Source organism: Schistocerca americana, chromosome 2 (genome assembly GCF_021461395.2).
Source record: "Schistocerca americana isolate TAMUIC-IGC-003095 chromosome 2, iqSchAmer2.1, whole genome shotgun sequence".
In the NCBI taxonomy this organism is placed as follows: Eukaryota; Metazoa; Arthropoda; class Insecta; order Orthoptera; family Acrididae; genus Schistocerca; species Schistocerca americana.
The window spans coordinates 309,866,782-309,893,039 of NC_060120.1; the positions used below are offsets into that span (position 1 = coordinate 309,866,782).

The 26,258-nt window shown below is 38.1% G+C and overlaps 1 protein-coding gene across 3 annotated transcripts in view; it reads right to left on the minus strand.

The window, feature by feature from the left end:
• Nucleotides 1-5,492: 5,492 nt before the first annotated feature.
• Nucleotides 5,493-26,258, minus strand: part of LOC124594838 (wiskott-Aldrich syndrome protein family member 3) — a 277,912-nt gene continuing 257,146 nt past the window's right edge. For all 3 annotated transcript variants that reach the window (XM_047133290.1, XM_047133288.1, XM_047133289.1), the window contains 2 exons: nt 12,775-12,898; nt 5,493-8,430 (listed from right to left, as the gene is read on the minus strand). In XM_047133290.1, coding sequence (XP_046989246.1) covers nt 8,252-8,430; nt 12,775-12,898 — 303 coding nt within the window. In that variant the 3' untranslated portion in view covers nt 5,493-8,251. The remainder of the gene's footprint in view (nt 8,431-12,774; nt 12,899-26,258) is intronic.

The window sequence follows — 26,258 nt, forward strand, 5'->3', positions numbered from 1 at the left end:
TTCCCCCCCCCCCCCCTCTCTCAAAGTATTATGTCATATGAACTTATTCTCTGGCAAAACTTGGGCCATGTACAGAACATACTACTTCTGCAGAAGAAAGCAGTCAGGCATTACATGTCGTCAGCCCAAAGCACACTGTAAGCCCTTGTTTTCCGAGTGTAGAATAATGATTGCCATAAATATGGATACATACCATGCGTTAATTTATACAAAAAAGAATCTGCATGAAGTAAAATGTAGAAATAACATTCACTGTCACAACACAAGGAAAATATTAGTCTATGCGTACATCATACAATAGACTATCAAAGACAATCAATAGCTACCAGCCATAAACTATTTAATTAGCTTCCGCAGACGGTACAAGACCTTCCAGAATGTGCATTTGGGAAAACATTAAATAAATGGCTTGTTACCAACTCCTTTTATGAATTAAAAAGTGTTTTTTACTGTGACACAGAATTGTAAGGTAACAACTGACAAGCTGTACGGTTCTGTTTACTAATGTAATTATTACACTGTACAAAAAAATTTGTCTATTGCTGTAATGGCCTAATGACCATAAAATTTTCTTACCTTATTGCTGGTCAACAGCATCAATTTTCTCTATCAGAATCTTTCTTTTACTTAAGATCCCTTCCAGAGAAATCCCATTCCTCACAGTGTCTTGTACAAAACAACTTTCTCCATCATTTGTTGAATTACCAATTTTTTGTAGCTGTCTGTAACATTGGATTTCCTCCCAAAATTTTTAGCAATTCAAGAAAACAAGGGCAGGAAGTGAGACTGACTTTTATGAGAAATTAGGGAGTACAATTTATGTAGAAGTTAAAGCAGAGGCATTAGAGGAAGGTAATTAAGGGAGTAGTGATGAACATATCAGGGCTGGCCAGAAAAATTATAGGGAAGCACACAAGTGTCAAATTTTACCAATTGATGTCAGTAAGGCAGCAAACATTTGAAAGGATGAGGGGGAACATGTAAAATGCATAAATGATGAGATCTTTAGATTAGCTTGGAGCTTTATAGTGGTGATAACTGCAATAGTAAAATTAAAATTAACATACAAAGAGTACATGAAAGTACACATCCAGACTGTTGAGGAAAGACGAAATTAAATTACAATGAGTACCAGTACCATCTTGGAAAGTATACATCCAGACTGTTGGGGAGAGACGAAAAGTGATTTAGCTAAATTGAGGAACTCTGGTATGCCTCTAAGTGTAATGCAACCAGAATTAAAGGCACACAGAAACAAAGACGAGGTAAAGAATATGGGGTTCAAGATATTGTGCAAAATATTTTATATGAAGCTGAGGACAAAAGTGATTGTGATATAACAGGTAGTCCTTACATTTTTATTCATACTGATAACTGGGATGGTACTTGTTTAATTGATGCTGGAAGTCCTGTTTGTGTGATCTCTGAAAAACTGAGGGACAGGATTAAAAACAGTTCAGACTTTGTTGAGTTATCTGTTTCAGGGATTAAAATTGTGGGATCTACAGGAAAATATGGCAAAATTGTAAATAAACAATTATTATTGTCATTTAAATGTAACAAGGTAGCATTTGTCCAGGGTTGTCTTCCGGCTCCGAGTTGAGTGACAATATTATTCTACGTATGGATTAGATTGTAAAAGCCACAGTAGGATTCTTTTGGACAAGCAAAGAATTACTTTTTACTGAACTTACAAGTGGGATCTCTTCTCAAACAAAATTAATCATGCTGAGTGAATGTGTTGTTCTCCGGCAATGTTGCAGCAAGTTTCTTACTTGGCATCTTCAAGTGAAGTGTCGGGTTCACGCCTCGTCTGGATCTTTATAGCCACTGGACCACCGGCTTCTCTGCGTCCTCGGTGCCAGTTGGGCCAATCAGGCGCAAATGGAATTGGCGCGTGGTAGGGGGGAGCCGTGGACACAGGGTCCTGGTGTCTAATTTCAGTGCAGCCTGTTTATGCCATCCGCTGCCACCGACCCGCCTCCATCAGTACGCTCTCGTCTTATTCTTGCTAATGTTGCGTCCCACACAGTGCTGAGTTGGAAGCCGCTGTCATGGTTGACCAGGTCATCACTACTGCCTCTTTAATAATAGAGTCCCAGAAACCTTTCGCTCTACACAGTCTCTTGGTTTGTTCAAACTGATAGGTGTGTTCTTCACTGAGGTAGTGCTCCGCTACCGCAGAGTTTTTTCTTTTGTCCAAGGTGAATGCTTCTCACGTGTTTAGAGATGCATTGTGCGATGCAACGCTGCATCTGTCCCGATATATTGTTTTCCACATTCACAGGAAATGTGGTAGACACCCAGTGTTCTTAGACACAAGTTGGCCTTCACTGAGCCTAGCATATTCCTGATTTTTGCTGGAGGATGGAAGATGCTTTTTATCTTGTTCCAGTATCCTGGCAATCATTGCCATGGGCAGCCCTGCGTATGGGAGGAGTGCCAGACCTTCATTGTTTTCTTCCTGAAGGTGATCCTCTTGAGAGAGCACTTCTAACCTGCATTTCAGTGTAGCCATTCTTCTGGAAGGTTTTCTTCAGGTGCTGAATCTCTCTAGATAAACTGTCTATGTCATGAACTCTATGGACAAGAGTAGTGAGCACGGATTTCCGCTGTGCTGGGTGATGTGAGCTGTTGGCATTGAGGTACAGGCCTGTGTGTATTTTCTTTTGGTAGACCGAGTGTCCCAGTGCGACATCTCTTTTCTTCTTTATTAGCGTATCGAAGAAGAGTAGGGACCTATTTTCTTCTAACTCTATTACGAACTTGATATTCTCATGTATGCTGTTCATGATGGTTGAGAAATTCCATTAGTGTGTCCTTGCCGTGCGGCCAGACCACGAAAGTATCGTCCACATGCTGTTTCCAAGGTGATACCCTCAAAGTATTCTATGTACAGATTGGCAATACATAGTGTCAGAATGGGGATCCCATACTGACTCCATCCACCTGTTGGTAAAACTTACCCCACACTGGAAATGCATGGTCATAAGTGCATGTTGGAATAATTCCGTTGTGTCTGTCAAAATGATTCTCCAGTAGTTTCAAGAAGTCCTCAAGTGGTACCCTCATGAAGAGGGATGTAACGTCAAAGCTGACCATAATATCATTTTTGTCAAGATGCCACTCCTTGAGTGTCTTAAATTCCACAGGTAAATGTCCCCACACATCAAGAATTCACTTGAGCCGATTGGAGGAAAGATGGAAAGATATGAAGAGGAGGCACTTACATCATTTCCAGATCAACTGAAATTTTTTTTTAGGTATATGGATGATGCCTTTGTCATATGGCCTCACGGAAGGCGAAAGCTTGACTTTTTTTGGATCACCTAAACCCATGCCACCCTAATATTAAATTCACCATGGAAATGGAGCAGGAAAGACTACTTTCTTTCCTCAATGTATTAGTTAAGAGGAAGGCAGATGGTAGTGTCAGTCACAGCGTGTACCGCAAACCCGCTCACACTGACTTGTACTTGCAAGCTAATGGTTGCCGTGACCCGACACAGGAAAACGGTGTACTCAGAACTCTGGTTTACCAAGCACAGACTCTGTCAAATCCTGATAATTTGGCGACTGAGATAGAACTCCTACAATCTGTGTACTACAAAAATAAATACTCTTCTCAAGACATTCAAAAGGCACTGCACCCTTTTTCCCTGCATATGGTTCATGAAGAGGTACATACCAGAAGAAACGCAGAAGGTTGCATATTTGCCATATGTCGGTCTGATATCTGCCAAAATCAGAAAATCAGCAGAATTCTCCTCAAACATCACAACAAAAGCATGCTCCATCTACCCACCAAGATGCTAGGAAGTGTGAAGGACGACCTATGTCTACAGAAACCAGGCATCTACCACACACCATGTGAATGGGGCATGGCATACATCAGTCAGAGGACCAGGACCATTGTCATGAGGTGCAAAGAGTACCAAAGGCACACCGAGAGCATTGTTTAGAATTCCACCATTCTATGAAGTATAATGAAGCCAAGATTTTAACACAGACATCAAGATACTGGGACACTGTCATCCAAGAATCTATTGAGATTAAGGTTCCGGAGAATCTTATTAACCATGACACTGGTTTTCAGCTGAGCTCTGCTTGGAACCCAGCACTCTGTGTTCTGAAGATGCAATGGAGAAAACATCAATTCTCCAGGGGACAAGTATGAAATGTAGTTAGAGGTAACAGGTCAGTACATGTAATAAGGGATGCACAGCAAATGGTACCTCTGACAACAGACACAATACCCGAGGACATTCTTCAGAGTCTCGAGCACCAATTTGAACACCATTCTACAGCACAAATAGCTTTGACCATGTTCCCCAGTTTTATTCAACTTTATCATGACTGTCATTGTGTATGATCATATTACATTTTGAAGCAGAATATCACATCTACTGTGAGAAAGTATTGCAGTTTTGTCGTGAAGGAAACTTTCGTGTTTATAATAAATAGATGTAGGGGCATCAAATGCATTTGTCAAAGACATTCTTTTGTTTCTTAAAGGGAAAAATGAAAAGAATCCTAACATGAAGTGCAATATATCTTTGAACACTGTGCTATGGAATGGGTAGACCCTGACCTCAGTTGATTTTATAAAATGCAGACTTCCCCATTCAGTTATTGCTAAAATGTATCAACAGTTATTGGTGGTGTATTTATTTGCAGAAATGATTCTGTTGATATATCTACAATATTGTCAAGACCTTTTCTGCAAAATATTCAAATAATAATACCTCTTCCATAATTTTCTAGCACAAACTAAGCTCTTTCAATTTCAGTCTAGCTGTAATTTCTTTTGGTCAATATTTGTGCCATTAGGATATGTAATGTTCACTGCTGTAATTACTTCCTGCTACTGTACAGACTACCAAAGACGTATCTTTCGGAAAATCTACAATACAAACTTAAAGATAATTTACACAGCAAGTATTTCAAAATCAGGAAACTTTACTTTAAGATATTCATATATGCACAGAGTTTGTATAAATGTTGCTCTGCGGCCATATGAGGGTTGTTATCCGAGACAAGTGTGTGGTATTTACTATAGGATATTACAATATAGCTCTCAAATCTATAGATCATTTTGTCAAAGTAGACAACGAGGGTCCATCATCAAAAAGTAATTTTTATGATGATTTTGTATACATCTCCTTTTGTAACAATTTCTGAGGCATTTGTCAAATTTGAAAGTGAAAAATTATTTGAATTTTAATCTTGGAACTGTGTTCTATGCAAAATGTTTTTATGAAATATACTTTTCACCCTAATAACAACACAGAAGTTATGTTGGCAGTGCACATGAATGTTCTGAATTTCACACTACTCACAACTTAAAACAGAGCAATTAGGCCCTTACAAAGTTGTCAGCGTGTACAGGTAAATGTGCATTACAGAAATGAATTACTTCCTGAACCTGTAACTGTGGTCATAAATCGTGGGTAATAAAAACAAAAAAAATAGAATAGAACAAATGCGTCAAATAAGCAAATGAAAACCTCTACTGTATCAGTAAAGAATATTTATTATTCTCGAGATGTATAAACATCACCATTAAAGAACTGTATGTTACAAACATTATCTCAATACTTTTATTCAACTGCCAAGCACAGACGCACCAGTGGCCACACTAATACTGCAATTACACCATGCAATATTCTGAATGTGTCTTTTACACTTGTTTTTCAAATCTGAATATAAATACAGGACATAACTCTTGAACAAGTAGATCACAATTAATAACATGGAAGTTTTATATTTTACTGCCAAACTATTGCAATGTGACATGGCTGATACATTTTTATAAAGATGGCAAGTTCACCAGGTACTGCAACAAATCCATATGCATTGGATGGAAGAGTTAAAAGCGTAATACGAATAAGGGAAACAAGATAGTATTAAAAAAAAAAAATGGTAACTAAGCACCTGAGAATACCTAGATAAACAATCTCTGTAGCAGAGAATAGCAATATATAATGAGAAAGACTTGAGCACAGCTGAGCATCAGGAAGTGAGTATGGCCAGTTCTTCTTAGGTCAGAAATTCAAAATATGTGCAGCTGGAATTATATCTACTACCTACAATTAAATAAATTATTTTGAGGAAAGCAGTAGAGATTTTTGTCACATATTGAATAATATGAATACAAGTGTCATTATTTGTAAGTTAACACCAAATTAATATCCAAAAAGAAACCTCAAATGTTCAAATCTTTTACTAACATGAATCAGCCAGTCAAAAGTAATTTTTTGTTTTGAAAAAGCATTTATGGTATATTCTTACAGTTCACTCAAACAGGAATACTTCACAAAACACACACACACACACACACACACACACACACACACACACACACACACACACACACTCCATCAGCACATCTTACATTTCTTAATAATGTACATAATGCTTCAAAATGTCTTTTTACATTGTACAGAGTGTCTACTACTACAATCATTACAAAGTTCAGGAAAAGCACAATCCACAACTATTCATACATGCATTTTGTATTAATATAAGTATATAGTATATTTCATTACAACTGTTTTATGTAGCAGATAAAATCTAACAAAAGTCAGGAAAAATATTACTATACCTATTTTAATATTACAGTATTAATAGCACTGTTAACTTCTTATGAATTAAATTCCTTGGAAATTACAAACAAAATCTGAACACTGTACAAAGGAAGTAAATACAGGATAGTGGATACAACACCCACCTTTCTTTTATCAACTGTAAAATGCAGCACTGCCTGGCAGTGATGGTCTATGAGAAAGGAACAAAATTAACACCTACATCCAACCTTTGTTGGTTTCTATAACCACAATAAACCTACAAATACAAACTAAAAATCACAGCACATATGTGGTATTCAGAAACAGCATTTTACTTTGCTACAGCTGTTCTGAGTGATCCATGTTTTTTTGTTATTCACATGGTTTAATTGCATATTTCGATACAACAGTGTAGTACTTTGTGTAGTAGGACTACTCCACTGTGGGTGTTGAAATGGAGTTCCTTTCAGCACAGTCCATCACATCTGATGCTGCACTAGGCTGCTCTCATACACATGCAGAAAGCTGAACAAGCGAATGGTTCCATTTCTTTGATATTTATCACTAAGTTTTAGAAACAATTTTGCACCTTTAGAGTCAACATGTACAATTTTTCCATTAAATAAAAAGGCAAAGTATTGTGCTTACTGGGTGATTAGCACCACATAATGTACATACTCAACTACATTTCCTTCACAGATGTTAGAAAGCAATGCACATTAGTATATTTCTATGATATTTAAGGAAATATACTAAAGATCCTGTTCTGAGCAAATGGATATACGCAATGGTACTGCTAAAAATCAGTGGCTCTACAATCCATGCATCATCGACGAAGAACAATGCTGTACAGCCACTGGGGATTGTGACAAGAGAAAACATTGTGCTTTCTGCCATTTTGAATGTGTTTTTCAGTTTTAAAATGTCACCGTTCTTTGCTAAATGTCTTGGATGCCTTTCCAGTTTGTGAATATCACTATTCAGCTCTGGGGAGTGAACTAAAACCCGCACTTGCATAAATTATTTATCCAAATGAACCGTGTTGGGTTGAACTATGAATAGATCATACATTGACTGTTCATTTATTCCTGAATATTTTTCTTACTGTTAGGAACTACACAAGCATTAATCCAGCACTCGATATGGATTCAATAAAGAAAGGAGCGGAAGCAGTCTTTAACATTTCGTGTCAATCTGTTTCATTTGTTATCACAATTATGAAGGTCATTATTTATTTCTCTTTATTTGATTAACAAACAAAAGTGAACACAATGACTCATTTGGTTATTTTATTTTTTAAATTAATAGGGAGGACCCTATCCTCTACATCCAATGAAGAAACTTTGTATTTTCAAGAATAAGCAGTTTATATTGAATTTTTAACTGTGCATCTGTCAGTTTATCATAAATCTGAAAATTTGCAAAATATTCAGTTCCTCATAAAATTGATGATCTTCAAAATATTAATACAGGCTCTTGAGAAATCTTCAGCAAATTTTACTTGTACATTCTTCAAAAGAGAGCAGTCAGCCAAGCTATTACACTCCACAGAGTGCTGGCCTCTGTACCACATGGTGATATCACTTGTCGGTGACTGCTGGAGCCGTTTCAGCGGGTGAAGGAGGCGGTGGCACCTGTGGTGGATCCTCCTGGCGGTAAGACTGACCACTGTCAGTCCGCCGATGTCACGCACTCGTCTCTTGATCACCCCAACCCTCGCTGTCATATTCACTCTCTGACGCGGAGTCAGAGTCCGAAAATTCTACAGCAACTCGCCGTGCAAGGATCGATGCTACATCATGGAGAGCATTGACCCGCTCTACCTCCTTCTGTTCAATTTTCTCCACTTTGCGCAATTTGATCCCTGAAAAAATTAGCATAAATTCAAACAAGTGTTAAGGCAGTCCAAACTCTAACATATCACGTCTTACACAGAATGTAATATGTAATTACGTCAACAGGTAACCAATATCTGAATACCAGTCCCCTAATACAAAATACAATAACTTCTTCCTTAATATTTCTTCATATGGGACAATCTTTCACTAGTACATTAATCCTTTGTGAACAAGTGTGTGAGTACACTAACGTACAAAGTCTAGAGGTCAAAAGATTGTGGAATCACAATATATTGTGTCACATGCTGGGGAGAAAATGTTTCTGGACAACTCTGAGAACAGTTGCTCATCATGACTAAAGATCATTTTAATTCTGAATAGTATGATAGGAAGCCTGTAACTGAAGAGTGAAGTGCAATTTCACGATTGTAGACACATACAGACAATGACAAGTATTTTAAGAAGCTGGTCAAAATCCAGCACAAGTTAAACTATAACAATACAAGGTGTGAGAATAGCTGGCCAGTACTTGCCATAAAACTGAAGAAGGCGACCATGGTGAAGAAATGGGATCTAGAGAAGATAAGACCCAACAAAGAACAAATTACAGAGATGCTCTCACGTGAGTTTCTAAACACATTATGAGACAAAAAAAACCATCTGATAATGCCAATGAGTACTGGAATCTGCTGAAAAACGAATCATTAAAGCATGACAGCAAAATATAGGACGTGTGAAAGGGAAAAGAGCAAAAAACCATGGGTCACACAAGAAATTATTTCGAAAATGGAGGAGAGAAGAAAATTTAAACACAAGAACACTGAAGATGCAAGAAAGATGTACCGAAGGTTAAATAATGAACTGTGAAGAGAAACAGAGCAGACTAGGAAAAAATGGCTAAAAGAGGAATGTGATGCAATTGAAGAACTGGACAGAAGGGAAGATATTAGGTACTATACAACAGAGTAAAGACTATGACATAGGATCAAAATAGAGCAGGAAGTGCCACTATGGAAATTTTGAGTAAAGACGAAGAGGTAGTGTACAAAGATCGTGATGATGTCCTCCAGAGATGGGAAGAATCTTTAAAAGAGCTATATGACACTGACTGCAAACCAGAAACTGTGGAACTTTAATCACTCAACAGTGTAAGTGATGACGAGAAAGCAACAACCATCATAATGGAAGAAGTAAAGTCTGGAATAACTGCAATGAAAAATGGCAAAGCAGTAGGTACAGATACGATACCAGGAAAATATTAAAATGCTTGAATCAAGATGAAATAAGAGAAATATTGAGGTTATGTAACAAAATATATATGATAGTGGTGAATGGCCTGAGGACTTTCTGACAACAGTAATGATTCCATTACTGAAAAAACAAGGAACCAAGAAATGCAGTGAGCACAGGACAATCAGCTTCATTTCACATGCAGCCAAAGTGATGGTAAGAATAATTAGTAAGAGACTTTAAAAAGTAATGGAGGAGAATCTTGGTGAGGAGCAGTTTGGCTTGAGATGGAATACAGGCATCAGAGATGCAATAGGGCTCCTACAAATCTTGGGAGAAAGGTTTATTGAAAAAGGAAGAGACCTATATATGTGCTTCATCGATCTAGTAAAGGCATTTGACAATATGGTTTGGGACCAGCTGGCAGCTATAATGAGGGAAAAGAGAGTGGACTGGAAAACCAGAAGACTTGTAAACTCATTATATCTTAACCAAAAAGCCTCAGTTAAAGTGAGAGGAGAAAGTACAAACTGGATCGGATTAGGAAAAGGAGTAAGACAAGGATGTTGTTTATCACCTGCCCTTTTCAGCCTCTACTTGCGAAAAATGATTGACCAATGCTCATTAGATGACAAAGGAGTAGAAATTGGAGGAAGAAGAGTAGGGTGTTTGAGGTTTGCTGATGATATGGTCCTTCTAGCCACAGGTAAAAAAGAATTACAGGATTTGGTGGACAACATTGAAGCTAACAGAAAAAATTATGGAATGAAAATTAACACAAAGAAAACAAAAGTATTGGCACTAGGAGGAAATAAAGAAATAAAAATTATGCTGAATGGAGAAATATTAGAACAGGTGCAAAATTTTAAGTATCTTGGAAACAGAACGGACACCAACTTGAAGTGCGCCACAGAAATTAAAACAAGGATAGCAATGGCAAAAGATGCATTTTATAAGAAAAGGAGAATTTTCTGCAGCAGTCTGGACAGAGAACTCAGGAAGGGACTCATAAAATGTCTTGTATGGAGTGTTGTTCTATATGGTGCTGAAACATGGATTTTGAGGAAGAAAGAGTGGATGCTTTCGAGATGTCAACATGGTGGAGGATGGAAAGAATAAGTTGGGTGGACAGAGTAAAAAATGAAGAGGTACTGAGAAGAGTGGGAGAGAAAAGACAGTTACTAGATGTAATAAAAAAGAAAAAGAAATTGGATTGGGCATATATTAAGAAAGAATGACGACTGATAAAAAAAGGTTTTAGAAGGTTATGTAGAAGGGAAGGAAGAGACTTCAGATACTGGATAACGTGATGGACGGTACAATATACAACAGCCTTTAGAAGGAAGCAATGGATCGCAGAAAATGGAGAGGCAAAGGACCTGCTAATATAGCAGAAAACATGATGATGATTATTTGCCATAAGGCAGCACATTTCCAGTCCGAGGACTATCAGTCCCTTTCTTATCGAAGAAAAGGGATACGTTGCATAAGGTTAGAAATGACAGGACTAATAGGTCTGAAAGCTAGGATTGTTTTTTATTATTTTCTGTGTGCACTGATGGTACCAGAATTTCGTCTCATGAAGACATTCCTGACATTACCTAATTTTATAACATCTAGTATCTTGAAACTTCCTGGCAGATTAAAACTGTGTGCCAGACCGAGACTCGAACTCAGGACCTTTGTCTTTCGTGGGCAAGTAATCTACCAACTGAGCTACCCAAGCATGACTCATGCCCCGTCCTCATAGCTTTACTTCTGCCAGTCGTGCTTGGATAGCTCAGTTGGTAGAGCACTTGCCCCCGACAGGCAAAGGTCCCGAGTTCGAGTCTCGGTCTGGCACACAGTTTTAATCTGCCAGGAAGTTTCATATCAGCGCACACTCCGCTGTGGAGTGCAAATTTCAATCTAGTATCTTATACATAACTTCAAAGTGTATACTACTTGTATAAGACTAAATTTTATCTGGTCCTCTATCAATGGCAACATCAGTAAAAAAAAAAATCAACTCTTAAAATGAAGTTGATCATGTGACACCAGGAAAACTTTTTTCTCATACATACAAACACTTTCGATTTCAGAGAGAGAGAGAGAGAGAGAGAGAGAGAGAGAGAGAGAGTCATGTTTTATAGTATGGAGAAAAGTAAGCTGAATTTTTCCTCTAGTGACAAACATTATTTTATAGTTCTAACTACCATAATACACTAATCTGTCTCAGTATAGTACTTTCCACACAGTATTAAGCATAAGACAATTCTCCTCTTATTTTGTTAATCTTTTTATGTATGTATGATGCAGGTTAAAAATGGTTTCTATAAATGTAGTAGCAACTATCCTCTTCTAGAAAAAATATGTGGAATCATAATTAGGAATTTGAAGTAACAGCAGAAAACAACTTCAAATTTCGATACACTGTGCTTATGTCTTATTGTTAGCATTCTGATGGGGTAAATATTTCCTTCAAAGTAACTAAATAAATGCACCCACAAGCGAAACATCCCCTCCCTCCAATTTCTTTCCATTAATTGAAGGTACAACAATTTTTATCAACTTCACAATTTTTTCTCGGATAAATTTGTTTCTTTGCATAATACCCACATATTTGGAGGTTTCAATATTATGGAAAGGATAGTTGCTACTCCGGCCAAGAATCTCTATCACACACACACACACACACACACCTGACCACAGTCTATGGCAGCTGAGATAAAAGACAATATAGTTATTGGCTTATATCTCACCCGTCTCAGAGAGAGAGAGAGAGAGAGAGAGAGAGAGAGAGAGAGAGAGAGTCTCCATCCAACAATGGCCTTGTTGGCCGAAAGTTCACTTTCTGGCACTCCATTGCTGTGCCTATCCACGACTCAGAATCTCCACTATATTCTGAGTAGCAACTATCATTTTCATAATATTGTTACAGTCCACCCTGGATTTTACACTGTTTTATTTTGGGGTTTCTTTTTCCAGTACAATATGCTTTCTTATGAACTCTATCCAAAAACAAAATATAATGAATGAACGAGATGATTCTCTTGAAGCACTAGTAAAGAAATTTTCCAGTGCAGCAACAAATGTGTGTCATTAACAAACAAACAAAACTGTCAATAATTAAACTCATACCTGTCAGGAACTATACTCACCATCTCTAATAGCTTTGAGGAGATCACTTCTTGGGTCACATTCAGGAGCAACATTTGGATTTTTTGCGCGGATCTGATTTTCAGCTTTAGGTGGTGACATCTTGGGTGGGGATGTGGAAATAATCTACAAAGTTACACATTATTAAATAATAACAATCATCAAAATGACAGTGAACAGAATGTGTGTGAACTGTGGTTGTATACGTCATATGTATGTCTTTTTTCGTGTGTGCAAAAGAAACAAATGAGATGTACTCTTTTCAGGTAGAGACTAAATTTAATGATAGAAAGAAGAGTTCACAAAATAATCATGAAACAAATAAAATAATTAAAGTTCACTGTGGTTCTAATTGCACCTATCTCTGAAAATTTGTTAGTTTTAACTTCTATTGTAATTATAATTAAGTTATAAAAATCCATCCCATTCTAATATGTTATCTGAAGCTATGAAGAGAATTATTCAAAAATAAACACAGGATACAACACCAACACAGCTCAAAACATTTCCGAGGTAGAATGGTGAACAAAAATGAAATATAATATGCACTTAAGGAGTAGGGGGAACAGTATTTCCACTCAACGCCATCTCTCAGCATAGGTAGCAGCATTTGGTGACCAGTTCAGCCTCATCAAAGCCACACACTGCACAGAATGCACAAAGCATGTCTGTAGGAGTGGTAGGGTTAAAAAAAAGATTTCTAGTTTTTTCCTAATTAGACTTCAGAGAAATCAGTTTGAACATGTATTTGTTTAATGTTAGTATTTTTTTTTAACATCTAGCTCTTTTTGAAGACCTAAATAGACTGGATCACTAATGAGGACTAGATGGTGACTAGCCTGAAAATTAAATCTTATGGTTCAGGCAGCCAGATGTATAATTCAGCAAACTAATCATAATTATGCAAAATTATTATGGTTAACAATGTGACCAAGGGGAAGCACCCTTATAATCAATTTTTAAACTGTAAAAATATTCATAATTTTTCAAACATATTTATGCAATACAAGTCAAGCCACAGAGATTTAGAAACCGTAACAGACAATGATGCTAACTTTTCATTTTGGTAACTGTGATATCACACATCCCAAGAGTATCACAAATGGATGAATGAATTAAAATAGCCTGCATTGTCTCACTGAGGGTAAAGGCCTCTTAAAAGAAGGGGTAGCTGCTTTTAAAGATGCACGTAGCTAGTCCGCTTAAGAGGGTATGGCTTTTAATGCACAAAACACATGGAATTACGCTTTATCACTTAGTTCTAGTTCTTTCCACTCCTTTCTATTTTTGGCCATGCTGGTCCACTGTATTCCTGCTTGTTTTCTGAGTAAGTCTGACCATTTGTGTCTTGGTCTTCCTGGGAGTCTCTTGCTGATATGGGTCCCATGTGGTAGCTCATGTCATTCGTTGTCTTGCAACCTCACCACATGGCCACTCCATTTCCATCTGATCTTCACAGCCTGTTCTGCTATGTCTATTGTTGCTGACATCTTGTGTATTGATGTGGTTGATATTCTGTACTTCAGAAAGGTGTAGAGGATCTTCCTCTGCATTTTCCTTTGGCACACCTGTACCGTGCTTCTCTCTTTGGCTTTGAGAGCTCATGTCTGACATCCATCTAACAACACTGGAAAAACGCAGCTTTCAAGTGCCAACATCTTGAGCCTTCTATTCAGGCAATATTAACTTTAAGGCCCAGAAAGCTTTCCAAGCTAAGGAAACTATTCGTTTTATTTCTTTTTCCCATTTTGTTGATAAATGAAATTATTTGGCCTTGGTATATGTATTGTGATGAATACATTAGTTCTGTTCCTTCAAGATATATTGGGTTTTCTAATTCATTTGTCATTACTTGCATTTTAGATCTGTTCCTTGTGAGTCCTGCCATCTTACTTTATGTTTTAAGCCCCTGGAGCACTGATTGCAATTCCCTTGCAGTTTTGGGGAAGAGGACTATGTTGTCAGCAAACCTCAAATTTGTTAGTCTCTTGCCGTTGTGGCATATTCTGTCTTTCTTATCCCATTTTAGTTTCCTGAATATATTCTCCAGTATGCAGGTAAATAGTTTTGGGGAGATGGGATCCCCTTGTCTAACTCTTCTTTCCACGTGGAAAGGTTGGCCTGTCTTTTTGGTTTTAACTCTAGCGAAGCTGTGGTTTTGAATGTTTCTTAGTAATTTTGCTTCTACTCCTTGATTTCTTAGTGCCTGAAGTATGTTTGGGTGTTTGATGGTATCAAATGCTTTGCTGTAATCAACAAAAGCAAGGTATATTTTGAGATGGCGATCTTCAGATTTTCCCGTTATCTGATTAATGGTTTGAATATGGTCCACTGTGCTAAATCCTTTGTGGAATCCTGCTTGTTCTGAGGGCTGGCTCTCGTCTAGTGTTTTTGTTAATTGCCTTGTTAGTATTTTTGTGAACAGTTTATATAGGTTAGACATCAGGCTTATGGGTCTATAATTGTTCATGTCACCTTTTTGTGCAAAACTATAATCTTACTTTTTTCCCACTGGTCGGAAATGTCTTCAGTTTGTACGATTTTGTTGAACACTTCTGTGATGATTGGTGTTAGTAGATCTTGGGCTTCTTTAAGAGCTCATTGTGTATGTTGTCTTCTCCAGGTGACTTTCCATTTTTCAATTCAGTGACGGTTATCTAATCTCACTGTGTATTATAGCGGGTATGGTTTCACTGGTGTCTGGGTCTAGATCGACAGTGTTGTGGTCTGTCACTTTGTTTGGTAGAGAACTTGTGTATATTGCTTTATCAAATTCCACTGCTGATTTGATTATATCCTCTCTTGTGTTTATATGTTATCCCACCCGATTCTCCGTTCCTAGTATCCATTGTTTCCAGCCCTGAGCACTTATCCTTGCTTTTCTAATTAATTTGTTTGTTCTAGTATTTGTCTCGTTGTTGCTGATCGGTGCTTGTGGATATCTATCTATCCATATTTTCCTTTTTGTTATTTAGTCTAGTTTTGGGTATTCTTCTTTATTCCTGTCTGAAATATATCTACTTATTAACATTGTCGATCTGTGGTCAATTAGCTGTATGCTACTCTGACTTAATTTGCTTTGACTTTTCTTCATTTGCTCATCATTACTAGTGTCCTAGTGGGCTTCGTATCCGCATTTTTCTAGTGCGTTATACATTTCTTGAGTGTTCTGTTTTGTATTGATATTTGCTTGTTGTAGTTGCTTCTGTAGTTCTTGTTTAAATTTGTCTCTGTTCAGTTTTTCTATTTCTGGTTTGCTTGCTTTTCCTGTGTTTCTTTGGAAATTTTATTTTTGTCCACACCATTCTATGGTCTGTGCTAAATTTTAATTGTGAGATTATGTGGATGTTCTTTATTATGTTTTGTTTGTGTATTAGAATGTAATCTATTTTGTTTTTTGTCTTGCCATCTGGTGGACGCCAAGTCCATCTTAAGTTTTGATTTCTAGTGCCAAGTCCATCTTAGGTTTTGATTTTTCCTGAAGAAGGTGTTGGTTATTTTCAGTTCATGTTCTTGAGCAAATTGTACCATTCTTTCTCCTCTCCTGTTCCTTGTTCCAAAGCCAAATGGTACAACTGGTCTTCGTCATTTTTATGTATCATGCAAATCTAAAATGAATATGTCATTGAAGACAGAATAAAAGTAACACATTACCAAGGCACTAAACAGATGAAACCTCAAATGGGCCCCCATCCTCTCCACTGGGCTGCAAAAATAATATATTCCCTGGTGCATTTCCCACGGCATCAAGAAAGAGTACGTGTGAATAGCTGTGTTTCATTATGCTCACCCATTCTGAGGACACTGAGCAAATACCAGTTGTATAAATTTCAATTTATAGTAAAAGCATCAGTTGGAACTCAACTTATGGGCCCAATTCTCTCAGTATCTAGCAGCAAGCTCTACTTATAGTGGAATCAAATGATGGTATGAAGAATTTTATCAGTAAAGTAATAAAACTTCCTGCTGTGATTGGTCTAAGGCACACAGTTACCAGTCTCCAGCTTTCACTAGGGGGCTGAGACTACTTTCTTGCCAGTGCAAATTCATACACCTGACTAGCTTTATCCACAGCATAAGCACATTGTTAAGGCAGTAAATTTCCCAATTGATGTTTTAATTTGCCAAGGTGTGTTTGTTAACCATCATAGTACAATGTGCCTGCCATTAACCTCCGACTTGTCAAAGTCATATTGGAGTCCTGGTCCCAAATACTGTAGTTGGGACTAGGATCGTGCTCCAATAATGGATATTTCTGTGAGACTGTAAACTTCCTCGAGATTTGCCTGCAGTAAATGTGTAAAGCAGATACCATCATTTTTCTGAGGTTTAGGTACCATTGATTTGCTATGTAGTATTGAGCAAAGCTTTAAATTGATTTGAGAAAAGTGTTACCTACTTGAACATGTTCCTTTGTTTGATTATCACTAGGTAAATATTAAATAAAAGTATGGAAGATACACTCTGATTGTAGTAATTTCTTTAATTTTGTTATAACTGCTATTTCACTTCTCATAAGAAATGAAGTAGCTGTTATAACAGAATTATCAGTTTATTGTGGGAAGAGTAATACACAGTTGAAAAGTTTACAAATGCCATGCCTGTTGCCTGTTTTCATTTTATTTGAAAATGATAAAATGTATTTCTCTCATGGCAGAAACTAGTCAGCTATAGGACAAGGAGAAGTTTATCATACCTGTCAGTCAGCCCAATGTCAGAATCTCTACGGAAAAATATACCACAAAATGTTCCATCATCTTTAGCTTCTCTGCTTGGTTTCAGAATAGCAAGCATTTTCATCTTCCTCCAAGTGCTGGGCAGCTGGCATGTTTCCACACAGGTTCTGAATAATTTAAACTCAAATGTTTCACTTTAGGTCCAAAAGTCCAAATTTGTTTAAGGATATCATTTACTCTTGAAACGTTCCACGTTTTACATATGTGGATGAATTTGTTCAACTTATCCATGATGAATGTTTGATTTAGCACTGATGCAGCCTCTCATCTGTCTGACTTACACACTGGGCTTTATCCTAAATGTTGCCATGGAGCTCACTGTTTTTTAAAAACTGGAACACCATTTCATTTCCTCGAACAGGTAGATGACCTACAAGTTACATGAGATCATTCTTCAGGTGCCTCACAATATACTGACATTTGACGTTGCTTCTGCCAAAGTAACGTTCGTTCATTAGTTTGATTCTGGCACTTTGCTTCCAATCTAAAATGTTTGGGTTTGTCTCAGTTTCAATTGTCATTTGCCAAGGGCTACACATCTAACAAAAGTATATATGATTACAAAATTTTCACCAATTCTTGTGTTAGACATTCGACATAATTAGTTTGCTTGCTTGCTTGCTTGCTCGCTCGCTCTTGATACTGAGAGGCAATGGCTCCTCTCTATCACATTAACAATAACGCCTTGATGGAGAGAGCAGGGGCATTTCATTTCACAGACTGCTTCCTGACATAGCTTTTCTTAACGCTTTCTCAGATCACAAAGCCACTATTTTCACCATAAAACAGCACTGTGCCTTGTTGACCTAGTTATGCAGGGCACCTTCAAGATCCTCAAGAGAAAGAAATATTGCCATGCCCACACCATCTAGCAATCAATCGTTTAACCACAGTCTACTAACAAATATGACGAAAAATTTTGGACCAAGTATCCGTATTTCACAGATAAATATAGAAGGATTATCAAAAGTGAAATGTGAGTCCCTGAGCAAACTAGCCATTGTTCGTAACAACAGTATCTTAGCTCTCCAAGAATCCCATAGGATACAAAATGATAGGATGCCTGCCATCATCAGTACATGGCTCTATCATATATGTAAGAAATAGCAGCTTTCATATTAAGGGAGTGAGTTTCCAGGAGATCATTGGCATTGAAGTAATCGATCTGGAGCTAATCAGCTTAACTGTTGTTTCAGTGTACGAACAATTGAAAGTCCAGTGGCCTACTCCAGTCTTACCCCCTGTACCTCAGCCATGTATTTCAACAGCTATCACACAACTTGGGGTTATAAAAACAGTGATGATAATGGGGAGAAACTAGCAGAATGGGCAAAAAGAGAAAGCTCTTATCCTGATCAGTGCTTCTCTCCACTGATGAAAACACATCTCCTTTGAGTCATACAAGAAAGTCGTAAAAAGCTTTACAATGAGCGAATACCACCCTACAATAATCAGTATAGAGTTTCAGGTACGTATCATGAATTCCATTAAAAAGGCAAGATAGAACTTCAGGAAAGATAACTGGGATCGGAATGCTCAGGAGGTCAATAGCAACTTATGTTCGACAGCCCCAAAAGTGGAGAACTATACGAGATTTGTGGGAGTCATCAATGGGGCAGCCAAATGCTGTGTATCAAGAGTGCTCAGGAAACATTACGTCCCTTGCTGGGATGACGCAACAGAAAAGATGTGTGCAGATTACCAACAGAATGAAAAAGCTGAGACACCTAAAGAAAGACTAGAACAGCTAAATGAAGTAGGAAAGTGGAAATGGATGCACTTTACTTCCAGTTTAAATTTCATTCATTGAAGTAGAAAGGGGTGGATGTTACTGAGAAAACATAGCACTGCACCCATCGTTTGCAATCAACAACTGAAGTTAATGCTATCAGAACTAGCATTACACGTCAAATCAATAGCTGAGAAGGTCTCTGCTGATTCAACCACCAAAGAAATGATAAAGGGTGAACTAAATGAAGTCAACAGCTACCTTCATGATAACACCACCTTATCAGACCAATTTGATGGAAGAGATAGGTAAGGTTATCAAAACACTGAAAATGAGGAAAGCAGCAGGACAGGATGGCATCTTCTCTGAATTTATAAAACACATTGGGAAACATGGAAGAACTTGGCTGAAAAGATTCTACAATGATATACTCGAGACTGAAGAAGTGCCTCAACAATTCAAGATAGCATACACTATAGTTCAATTCTTTTATCTTGGCGGCTCGCGCATGCCCGCCCAGATGCGGGAGATTGCTGCGTTGCCAGTTGCACACGACGCACGCGCCAAGAGAAACAGCGCCATAGTATAGTTCGCAAGCTTACGTTTAGGGGGGAGCGCGCAGTTTATGAAGTAAAGCCACCACGGCCGCATTAACCCTTTCGCTGCTACAGAGACGTGCTCCCCGCATTCCGCGCTGTGCGCGATTTTGCCACTGCACTGCTCGCCTGTGCTGACACATGGTGTTTCCGATTGCTTTGACACACTTATCATTCGATTCCTCAAAAACTATTTGGCCCAAAAATTAGATTTTTACACGTCTTCTTGACTGATACCTTCCCCCCACTTCCTTTGACTGACTGAAGTGCTTTAAAATAAAGCCAAACGCGTCCGGTGTAAATAAAACTTTTATTACAGTCGCGAAAGACAGAATATTTCTCAATATTATATACGACACCTATGTGGTACTTAAATTAAATGAGATATTGTTATACAGTAAATTTTATATGAAATTTAGGTACCTTGTCCACATTTCATTCTCAACATTGTGGCAACTAAAATCGACCATACGGAAAGTATACCCTATGGACTTTTACTTCTGCAAACTCTTCAAAATTTCGTGCAATGGTTTACTACATTTAATGCTGCACAATAACTGGGTTGAACATCGAAACAAAATTAAGTCATTTATGGGAGGGGGGAAGGTATCAGTCAAGAAGATGTGTAAAAATCTAATTTTTGGGCCAAATAGTTTTTGTGAAATCGAATGATAAGTGTGTCAAAGCAGTGGGAACACAATGTGTCTGCACAGGCGAGCAGTGCAGTGATAAAATCGCGCACAGCGCGGAATGCGGGGAGCACGTGACTGCAGCAGTGAAAGGGTTAATGAAGAGACGAAGCACTAGAAATTTCAAAAAATTGCATTCAAACGAATAAAATTCATGAAGTAAGACACTTCGATATTGTTTTAAAATAAAAAAAAATATTTATCAACACACAAGGTTTGAACCCATCACCTTCCGGTTACTAACCCAATGCCTTACCCATTACGCTAGCACAACTTCTTGTGTAATATCTCTACATAAGGAGTCTAACAGGTCACGCAAAATTCTGACAAACACTGTTGGTATGCCTATGAATTACTCGCACTTCGTCGAAGTACAATAGGAAATAAACAATTACCGTTGTTCTTTAATGTGAAAAAGCGATTCGTGCAATTGATACAAACACCTTTCCTTGCTATCGCCTGAATTAAGAGTCTTATTGCTTGTTTGGTTTAATTAATTAATAGAAAATGAAGCAATTGTTATAAAGAATGGTTTTTCCAAACTTTCAAAAAACAAAGTCCGCTATCAAGACATTGCTTTTGTTCTATTACTTTGTTTATGACTGAACTCTGCAGTCGAGATCTGGCAACGTCGTTCTCTGTTCATTGGCTGACTGTATTTTTTGACGTCAGATGCGCAGAACGAACCTAAACTCGGCTGCCAACATAAATGACGCGCACTTTAGCAATCCTGAAGCCCAGAAAGCCATTTGTTGACCCCCTCAAGTTACAGGCCACTCGCACTGCTCAGTGTGTGCTTCAAACTACTGGAATGACTTGTCCTTCACAGAATTATATACCGTGAAACCCCATTTTACATTTTCGTGTGGTACAGACTTAAAAAATGCAAAATTCAGGAAAATGTTATACCCCCCTAAAATTTGAGCAAAAACACACGTAACTGGCATTTATGATTAAAAACCACAATCCTCTCCTATACTTTGTCTAAAATCTATCTAAGTGAAGGAAAATATTGTACAATACAATGTTTCTGCAGTAATTTGTGGTGGTAAATTTCATCAGTCCTTAAAAAAAAAAAAACACCACAGATGTTCAACAGCAAGTAAAAACTAATAAAAAAAATTTAGATTCGTATCTGGGTACAAGGTAATTGAGCCGTTTTCTAACATGCTAATTTGAGCGATCATCCTTTGTGCTCACCCAGAAAAAAGTAAAAACTGATGAATATGTTTAATTAAGCCAAAAACATCACAGCAGGTAAGTGGTTAAACTATAAGCACAAACTCTGACATCTGCTTAATGAAACACCATTGCTGTTACTGTTTAATGCTTGTCTTGTGAGCCACACTTCATATGCTCACCACCATTATAGTGTTATTTTAGGCTTGATGAGAGAGAAAAATGTGAAAAAATGAGTTTATTTCCACAACTGACATTACAAGCTTATTAGAAGTTGTCTTAGTAAATTTCTGAATATTGTGTAAAATGAAAATTTCAAAGAAAGTTATGGTTCATGAAAGTTCACTTCATGCCCTCTACCACTGCTGTCATTCTTTATGATCTACAGTGTGTGGTGCAAAGTATATAAATGATATCAATATAATGGAAGGAAACATTCCACGTGGGAAAAATTATATATAAAAACAAAGATGAGGTGACTTACCGAACAAAAGTGCTGGCAGGTCGATAGACACACAAACAAACACAAACATACACACAAAATTCAAGCTTTCGCAACAAACTGTTGCCTCATCAGGAAAGAGGGAAGGAGAGGGGAAGACGAAAGGAAGTGGGTTTTAAGGGAGACATATTTAATATGTCTGCTTGTGTCTGTATGTGTGGATGGATATGTGCGTGTGCGCGAGTGTATACCTGTCCTTTTTTCCCCCTAAGGTAAGTCTTTCCGCTCCCGGGATTGGAATGACTCCTTACCCTCTCCCTTAAAACCCACTTCCTTTCGTCTTCCCCTCTCCTTCCCTCTTTCCTGATGAGGCAACAGTTTGTTGCAAAAGCTTGAATTTTGTGTGTATGTTTGTGTTTGTTTGTGTGTATCGACCTGCCAGCGCTTTTGTTCGGTAAGTCACCTCATCTTTGTTTTTATATATAAAGTATATAAATGAGTAGAATATGTAGTTGTTGGAACTGTATCAAGTCAGATTTGAACACCAAAGTCTTTAAAATGTGCTATCACGAAACCCTTGCTCTATTTCTGTGTGACATCTCTGTCGTAACACATCATCTGCATGGTAAGTATATTTTCAGCTCTTCACAAAATACTTTCACCCTTACCTGCTCCCCCGGCACTGAAGGGCCGCTCCCTCTCTTCACACATCCGGTAGGTAAGCTCATTTTATGTTTGTTAGGGTGGTGTGGTGGCTGCATTCGCTAATGCATGACTTTACAAGTCACCAGCCAATATGAGCTCACTAGCCAGAAACTGGCAACACTTCCCCTATTATGACCAAGCATGTTCTTGAAGACTCAGTGTCTGAATTTAAAAAGCTGGTGAGTGATTTTGTTGCTGAATATAGTACATTAGAAATACATGCAAAGAGATGAGACTGAGTTATAAATGGCACAAGATTGACTCCAAAATATCAGGCTGGGTTCAGAAGCCAGCACAGCTGCTGTGAATAGGTTCTAGCCTTGACATCCTACATCGAGGATGGATTCATCTACGTCTATACTCTGCAAACCAGTGAGATGCACGGCATAGTGTATGCCCCATTGAACCAGTTATTAGGGTTTCTTCTCTCCCATTAACATATGGAGCATAGGAAGAATTATTGTTTGAACACCTCTATGCATGCATAATTATTCTAACGTCATTCTCACGATCGCTCTGGGAGTGATATGTAGGAGGTTATAGCACATCTCTAGAGTAATCATCTAAAGCTGTTTCTTGAAACTTTGTTAGTATGCTTTCTCAGGATAGTTCACACCTGTCTTCAATAGTCCGTCAGTTCAGTTCCTTCAGTATCTCTGTGACACTCTCCCGTGGATTCAACAAACCTGTTACCATTCATGCTGTCCTCCTCTGTATCCGTTCAATTTTTCACGTTAAACCTACTTACCTATTTTGTAAGGGTCCTATGCACCTGAGCAATATTCTAGATGGTTCTGAGTGCTTTGTAAGCAATCTCTTTTGTAGACTGATTGCATTTCCCCCAGTATTCTACCAATAACTAAAGTCTACTACCTGCTTTATCCATGACTAAATCTTTGTGATCATTCCATTTCATATCCCTACAAAGTGTTACACTTAGACGCTTATATAAGGAGGCTGATTCCAGCAGTGACTCATTGACAGTCACAGCATATTATGTCTTTTCATTTTGTGGGATGCAAAAGTTTTCATTTCTGAACATTTAGAGCAAGCTGCCAATCTCTGCACCATGTTGAAATCTTCCGACTGAATATTTTTGCAGCTTCTCTCAGGCAGCACCTCATTATAGATAACTGCACCATCTGCAAAAAGCCTAATTTTACTATTAATATTGTCTGCAAGGTCATTAACATACAATATGAAAAGCAGGGGTCCTAACAGACTTCCCTGGGACATACTCATAGTTACTTTTACATCTAGAGATGACTCTCCATCCAAGAGAACATGCTGTGTCCTCCCTACCAAAAAGTTCTCAATTCAGACACAAATTTCATTTGATACCCCATATGATCATACTTTTGACAACAAGCATAGGTGTGGTACTGAGTCAAATGCTTTTCAGAAAACAAGGAACACTACATCTACTTGGCTGCTTTGATCCAAAGCTTTCAGTATGTTATAAGAGAAAAACGCGAGTTGGGTTTCACATGATCGATGTTTTTGAAATCCATGCTGGTTGGCACTGAGGAGGTCATTCTGTTCAAGATACCTCATTATGTTTGAGCTCAGAGTATGTTCCAAGATTCTGCAATAAATTGATGTCAAGGATATTGGACGATAGTTTTGTGGATCACCTCTACTACACTTCTTATAGATGGGTGTGACTTGTGCCTTTTTCCAGGAACTGGGCATGGTTTTTTGTTCAAGCAATGTATGATAGATTATAGTTACAAGGGTGGGGGGGCTAACTTAGCCGCAAATTCAGTATAGAATCTGACGGATTCCATCGCACCCTGGAGCTTTGTTCAGTTTTAACAATTTCAGCTGTTTCCCAAACCACTGACACTAATACAAAATTTGCTCTTCTTTTCAGTTGCACAATAGTTAAATTGGGGCAATTCTCCTGGGTTTTTCTTTGTAAAGAAAAATTTGAAAACGGTGTTAAGCATTTCGGCTTTTGCTTTGCTACCCTCAATATCAGTTCCCGTCTCATTTGCTAAGGACCATATGCTAACTTTGGTGCCACTAATAGCCCATAACATGACCAGAATTTCTTTGAATTTTGTGAAATGTCATTTGACAATATTCTGCTATGGTAGTTTCTTTAGAAGTTTCCAGAAGAAACTAGAGGCATCTGTAGCCTTTGTTAATTTGTCGGGTGCATATGATACTATGTGGCTACGTGGACTACTGCTGGAGCTAAAAAAAAAAGAATGTTCAAAGTAAGAAATTGACAACCTCTGTGGGAAATAGGTTAACCAACTGTTACTTCAAGGTTAGCGTTGGAGAAAAGTGGCGACTGTCCAGCATGTTATGGGCTTCCCCAAGGATCTGTCCTAGCACCCTGGCTCTTCAATGCTGGACCAGTTTCCTTATCACAGCCGTACAAACCAGCACACTGAAGGGAGAAGACACTACATTGTCTACAGACTAAGAAAATCTCAGCGCATATTACAAAACATGGAGATTCCAACCAAATGCAACCAAGACCGAAGTCTACACATTTCACTTAAGCAACAGAATAGCAAACCAACAGCCCAATGTAAATTTCTGCCAACAGAGGGTTAGACACAATTTCCAGCCTGAATACCTTTGTGTCCTACTTGATAAGTAGTTAACATATAAAAATTCCTGGAAAACCCTAGCTAAAAGCTGAAGACTCAAAATAAAATCACAAAGAAACTGGCTGGCGCAACCTGGGATGCTGAAGCTTTCAATCTATGGACTGGAGCTCTGACAGTAGTATACCTAGTAACTGAGTACTGTGACCCTGTATGCCAACACTTACAAGGAAACTAGACATACATTTGAGCGAATCCATGAGAATTATTATGGGTAAATTAAAATCCACACCGATGTCTTGGCTGCACACCATCAGTAATATTCCACTACCTGAACTGTGAAGCCAAGAAGCAATCATGAATGGAGGAAGCTGCATCATCCCGACTACCCCCACGACCCTCCAATTCATACGGTCTTCAATGACTCCCTCCAGAGCGCTCGATATCACGCACTCCACTGTGGCATAATGGATAAAACCAACAAGAAGTTTGACTGAAAGAAGAGTGGTGCAGGAGATGGAATGCTGCAACAACAAAACATCAATGTGTTTAAGATCCCTGTGCCAGTCTATCAGGATTTGATCTGAAAAGGAGTGGACACAACTGATAAGAACTGGTCACACTAGGTGCAATGTTTCAATGCACAAGTGGGAACACCAAGATTCTCCAGCCTGTGATTGCGGGGCCCAACAACAAACCATCCAGCATACTGTCAGAGACTGAGAAAGCAGCACCCCGGACCATTCAGTGATTTTGTTAATGCCACTCCCTCTGCTATCAACTGTCTTCATTCAACAAGTGTAAATCTAGCTAAATGTATCTGTTTTAATTAAAAGTCCTAATTTTATA